The 5,717-nt window shown below is 43.1% G+C and overlaps 1 protein-coding gene across 1 annotated transcript in view; it reads right to left on the reverse strand.

Moving 5' to 3' along the window:
* Nucleotides 1-3,268: 3,268 nt before the first annotated feature.
* The window catches only part of pdhb (pyruvate dehydrogenase E1 subunit beta), a 3,161-nt gene continuing 712 nt past the window's right edge, over nt 3,269-5,717 (reverse strand). The window contains exons 3-6 of the mRNA XM_035662240.1: nt 5,352-5,462; nt 5,128-5,219; nt 4,901-5,042; nt 3,269-4,411 (exon numbers count right to left, since the gene is read on the reverse strand). Of these exons, the coding sequence (XP_035518133.1) occupies nt 4,266-4,411; nt 4,901-5,042; nt 5,128-5,219; nt 5,352-5,462 (491 nt within the window). The 3' untranslated portion in view covers nt 3,269-4,265. The remainder of the gene's footprint in view (nt 4,412-4,900; nt 5,043-5,127; nt 5,220-5,351; nt 5,463-5,717) is intronic.

Consider the following 5,717-nt stretch of genomic DNA (forward strand, 5'->3'; position numbering starts at 1 on the left):
ATCAAGACTACGGTAAACATCTGCAGAAGTTCCTCTTTAACTCGTTACAGAAACATTGTCTGCAGTTCTTCTACATTCAAACTCATGTCAGATAACAGACGTATAACTGAGAACAAACAAGTAAACAGTCAGTGTTACAGATATTAAGTGAGTGCTTTCCAACCAGAAGGGCTGAACCCTCAAAGGATCAACAATACAAAACCATTTCTGATCGTTATTGTTATCCTTTCTTGGGACGTACAGAATGTTTAGTGTAGTTTGATTTCAGTCGGTAGATTTTCTCAAACTGATACAAACTGAACTCTGCTCTGTTCCTGTCAGCCAACGCAGAACGGACGGAGGATGAAGATGAAACAAGAGCAGATGAAAGGAGAACAGATGACAGACATGGAAGAAGAGGAAGAAGAGGAGGAGGAGGAAGAAGAGGAAGAAGAAGAAGAAGAAGAAGAAGATGAGGAGGAGGAGGAAGAAGATGAGGAGGAAGAGGACGAGGAGGAGGAGGAGGAGGAAGAAGAAGAGGAAATTCAGGTTGAGCTAGAAGAGGTTGTAGAGGAAGAAGTGCAGGACGGGCTGCAAGAGGAAGAGGAGGAGGAGGAGGATCAAACAGCGGAGGAAAAGAAGAGGAGGAAGAAGAAGGCGAAGAAGCAGAGGAAGGAGGAGAAGAGGAAGGAGAGAGGGAAACGAAAGGTGAAGGAGAGACAAGGTGAGGGGGAGGAGGAGGAGGAGGATGAAGGGTCGGAGGAGAAGAAGAGGAGGGTGGTGGTGGTGAGGCTCGGCCTGTTGAAGGGACACTCGGAGGTCGGACGCTCCGACCTATCGGCTCCCTGAGACTCTGTTGGCTCCGCCCATTAACTCAACAGGCCGAGCCTCCAATCAGAGAGCAGGACAGAGGTCCCGCCCTACTTATCTGAAGGGGGGGGTGTTGAAAGGCATTCTGGGAATTGTAGGAGGTCAGTAACTGTGGAGGGAAACTTATGAGAGCTTTACTATAATTTACGTTTCTGTGATGTTTAAAAAAAATTCAGTTTGAACCCAGAAAAGCCTCCAAACACAAACTGAGACAATAAAACCGCCACCGCTGATTCATCACATGGTTATCTGCATCGTCTTCACCTCTGATGGTCGTGTGTCTCAGGTTAGCTGGTCTTTTGTTTCTGCTTCCATTTATGACGGTAGCGGCTTCCGAAATACATATTTTGGTAACATTGAGTTTTACAGGTTTCACAGTTTCCTGGTAATTTACCACAAAGGGCCGATGAGTAATTTCATACCTGAGAAAAGCTTCTGGACAGAACTCTGTAATTTGGTACCAACTGTAGCAGCATGTGAGGGAGTTTTTAGGTCGACTTTGGGGAGAAACTCCACAATTTAACATACAAAAGTCAATAAAATGAGAATAAAGTTCCAATTAAAGGCAGATAAGTGTTATTGATGGACTTTACTTTTCTTCACTTCGATGATTTTCACTTAAACAGTTAAACTATCTTATTAAGAAGCTACTGGAAACCGGCTTTCACTATGAACTCTCAGAATGTTTCCGTATAGTTGGTACCAAATTAACTGCAGTAGTATTTATTTTTTTACACAAGACTTTGACCTTTGGCCTTCAGAAGGAAAAAAAAACACAACTCAGTTTGGGGTAACGGCGCACATAGGAACGTAAGTTACAGAGAAGTGACCAGCATCAGGAAGTCTGTTCAGTTCGGGATGTTTGTCCAGCTGCTGGATGAGGGAAGTTTTCAGGAGGCTTTATCTTCTAATCCTGATTCGACGGTTTGACATTCTCCATTAAAAGTGACTGCACTTGGTTCATCTCACACGAAACTAAAGATATGAACTCACAGGAACAGAAAGTGGTGGACTCACTGTGGATGTTGAGGATGTTTTTGTTTATAAACTGTTTGTTTTAAACGGTTTCTGCGAGCCAAGAGGCCGAGAAAACCACCTGGAATTTATTGCTTGTTTTGTTTTTGTTTGTTTTTGTTTGTTTTATTGGCCGTAGGGAACCCAACAGAATGCAATCAAGGCTTCGGTATGCCTGTTGGAAGCGTGCTGAGGCCTTTATGCTGTGTTCGCATCATCCAACATCCAAGTCAAGTCAGAAATCTAAGTTAAATTTAGTTTTCTTAGAATTCAGGCATCTGACGAATAAAGAAAAATGTTTTTCCCCTTTGCAATGCTTTATTTTATTATCCGTAACAGTTTCCTGGTAATTTCAAGAACGGATTATGGAACTTGGTGCTGATTATATGGAAAACGGAGACACTGTTCAGTTGGTGCACTTCCAAATATTTCTACACTCATGTAGCTCAGCATTTTAGTCAAAGCACAGAAAGTATGTAAAATATTTCTACAGATGTATGAATAATATTCATTTCTTTCCTCTAATTAGAACCAGATCACTTTGTTCTCTCCAGGAAATTACGGACCCATAAAGTAAAGTGTTTAAATGATCCTGTTCTCACTGAATGATTCCACCGTTGGTAAAAACTTGGCTGAACGTTTCCCAACCAGGAGATGCTGTAATACAGTTTGATTTGTAACAAGGGCTTTTTTTTTTTTTTTCTTTGAGTTTCTCAAAACTTCTTCAGAAACGGTTATAATTTCACATGTTTAAGGACTGAAACAGATGTGTCTTCTGACTGTTGCTCTCAGATCTGAAGTTCTGATGCAGACCATCAGATCTGGTTCCTGTAAAGGTTTGCCAATAAAAAAAAGTTAATGGCTTCACCTGATTTTCGACCTTCTCTCTGTCAGCTCCCGTCAGGTGTTCGAGATCTGGGACAGTCTATCCTGGTTTTTATTTCACTTAAAAGTTATTTTGTTTAATCGCCTGTATGGAAAACAAATTAATTTAGTTTCTTCACAGTGTAAATCTCACCAGGGGAACTACAAACGTGATGCAGCAGTTTGCATCTTCACGGTATTTTTAGGCTCTTATGTGTGTTTATTGGGGGGGTGACTGACATTTAAATCCAGTTTCTGTAAAAACTGTGGCCAGCTGTCCAGAAACAGCACTACTTTGTAAACCCAACACAGTCTGTGGAAATACTGGATTTAAGTGATGGTTTCACTGTGGGCAAAAGAAATCACCAAAACCTCTGAGATCACGATCATCTCTAAAGATGCAGACTGCCTCTAGGACCCAACCGATCTGATAGACTTTAACCTCCTGAGAGCAGGAAGTGAACAGGATGGCGTCCTGAATCATTAGACTAAAGAATAAAAACCAACGTGTTTGGAACGGGTGTGAAAGAATGAAGCAGCGTGAAGGGCTGAAAGGTTTTTTTTATTTCTGTAACAGAGTCATTTACAGCCACAAAAACATCCACAGAGCTGCTGCAGCTACAATAAATATTCCCGATCACACTCCAGCTGTCAGCTGGTTCATTCTTCTTCACTGCTGGTTTTTAGAGATGAACCCGAGTCAGTGAAGAATAAAGTTAATAGACTGAATCTAATAGTTTTGGTGGTTAGAAATATCTGCGAGTTTCATAACAAGAACTACTGAGAGAAAAAAAAAAGATTAAATTCGAAATCAGATGTTTTGTCAGATTTCAGTGCGAGTAGTTTCAATGCTTACTTCAGGGGATATTAATGTGTTTTAATCCCTTTTTTAATTCAAGATTACTGCCAAATAAAGATCTCCTAAATACTAGACGGGCACTCTGGACATCCGCCAAGGTGTTTTGTTTCTACAGTGATATTTGAGATGTTATGTGTTGTTGTTTAGTCACTGCATATCTGCTGATAAATAAACAACACCAAAAACATAACCTCATTGGCGGAAGTAGAAACAGTCTAAAGTTAGAAAAGTTTCCTAACTTAGTTCTGTAGGGGTGAAGACAACAAACCTGTGCTACCCCGCCAGCTCTCAGACATTTGTTTTTTGTGTTCACTCAGTAGTTTTGTTGTTGCTAAACATCCTCAGAAGCACAGAAAAACCTACAGGAGAGAGGAACTTTTATTTTGAAGGGAAGGAAGTGGAGAAAGCAGCCAGAGCCACACACAGAGTTCAGTCAAGTTTGTGATTTAACGGAGGCAAACAGCGAGTTGACTAAACCCTGTGTGCCCACCGCTCTGGGTGTAGATAAACAGTTGTGCGCTTTATTGACCAACATCTGGCTGGAACATTAATCTGGAGCATTTTTATATTTTATAAAGGACCCATTTGGCTGTATTTACACAAGTGTTTTTAACAGACGACGACCGCCTGCGTGAACGAGACGAAGAGGATTCAGGTGGGTTTGTCCTGTGTGTGCGTCTCAGACATTGAGGGTCTTTTTGACAGTGAAGATGATGTCTTTAATCTGCGGCACGCTGTTGTCCTCCAGGATTTTGGCATACGGCATGGGGATGTCGACGCCCGTCACCCTGGTGACCGGAGCGTCCAGGTAGTTGAAGGCAGGACCTGAAAACACAAACAGGAGGTTTAAAATATTATGTTTATTAATCACCACTCTGATCGGATCTAGAGTGGATCCGTTTATGCAGCAGTCGCTCCTCCGATCCTGCTACAGCTTTTGTTTTAATGTGTTTTTTCCGGCTTGAAAGGACGGCGAACCTTCCTTTCACTGGACAACCTTGTGTTGTATAATGATGAAAACATTTTCTTGATCCTTGAAACAGCAGGTGCACTTGAAGACGCCCACAACCTACTGCTTTGTCTTCTTCCTTCATAACCTGGAACTATTCAACTCACAGCTGTTCTCCAGCAATCACCCCCCTTCCTCGTGCACACAAGGTGTTTCTACAAATATCCTCTCATGTCTGGATGAATCTCTAAGGAACATTTAGTCACCTACTGTTGGTCTGAATGAGAAGAAGCTTCACTTTATCTGTCGAAGCAGCAATGTCACACACTCTGAAAGGGGCTTTGACGCAGCCGCTCAGCTGTTACCTTCCATGATCCTGGCGCAGATCTCAGCTCCAACCCCGTACTGAGGCCAGCCGCCCTCCACCGTCACCAGGTGGTTGGTCTTCATCACGCTGGCCTCAATACACTCCACATCCAAAGGACGGATGCTCCGCAGGTTGATCACCTGACACAAAGAAGGACAGGAAGGAGTTAACGGGCTGCTGAGCACGAGTCATCTGCGTCACGTAACAACAGGTTTCTTCTTCTACCTCGCACTCGATCCCCTCCTTGGCGAGGACGGCAGCGGCGTCCAGGCAGTGACTGACGTACCGAGAGTGAGTGACCAGAGTGATGTGATTCCCTGGAACACAGGAAGGACGAGAGGAGAGAGGTTCAGGATCCCAACAGTGACACACCTCTGAATCTACCTATAAACGTGCTTTATAAATACAACCGCCTCATTAAACCGATCTGAGTGCTGAAACCGTCTCACCTTGTCTCTCAACCTTGGCCTTGCCGATGGGAACGGTGAAGTCTTTAGACTGGGACTCCTCCGACATCTCGAAGGGAACGCCATACATCAGCTCATTCTCCAGGAACACCACTGCAACACACACACACACACACACACAAGCAGAGAACAGTTAAAACAGGGACATTTTAATGGTGGATTTAAGGATTAATGCATCCAAGAAGCATTCAAGACCACTTGCTCAAACCTCAGGAGGTGGTTTAAGATACCTTTTAGCCAGAATCAGTCTCTCTGAGATGGATGTGTAACTTTTAGTCCTCACAGATGTGACTACATCAGTAAGTGCTCTGAGCCAATAATCACTCGCTGTGAGAACGACAACTAGCT

This window comes from Morone saxatilis, unplaced genomic scaffold, assembly GCF_004916995.1.
Source record: "Morone saxatilis isolate NCDOM2014 unplaced genomic scaffold, NCSU_SB_2.0 Contig18, whole genome shotgun sequence".
NCBI classification, from domain to species: domain Eukaryota; kingdom Metazoa; phylum Chordata; class Actinopteri; family Moronidae; genus Morone; species Morone saxatilis.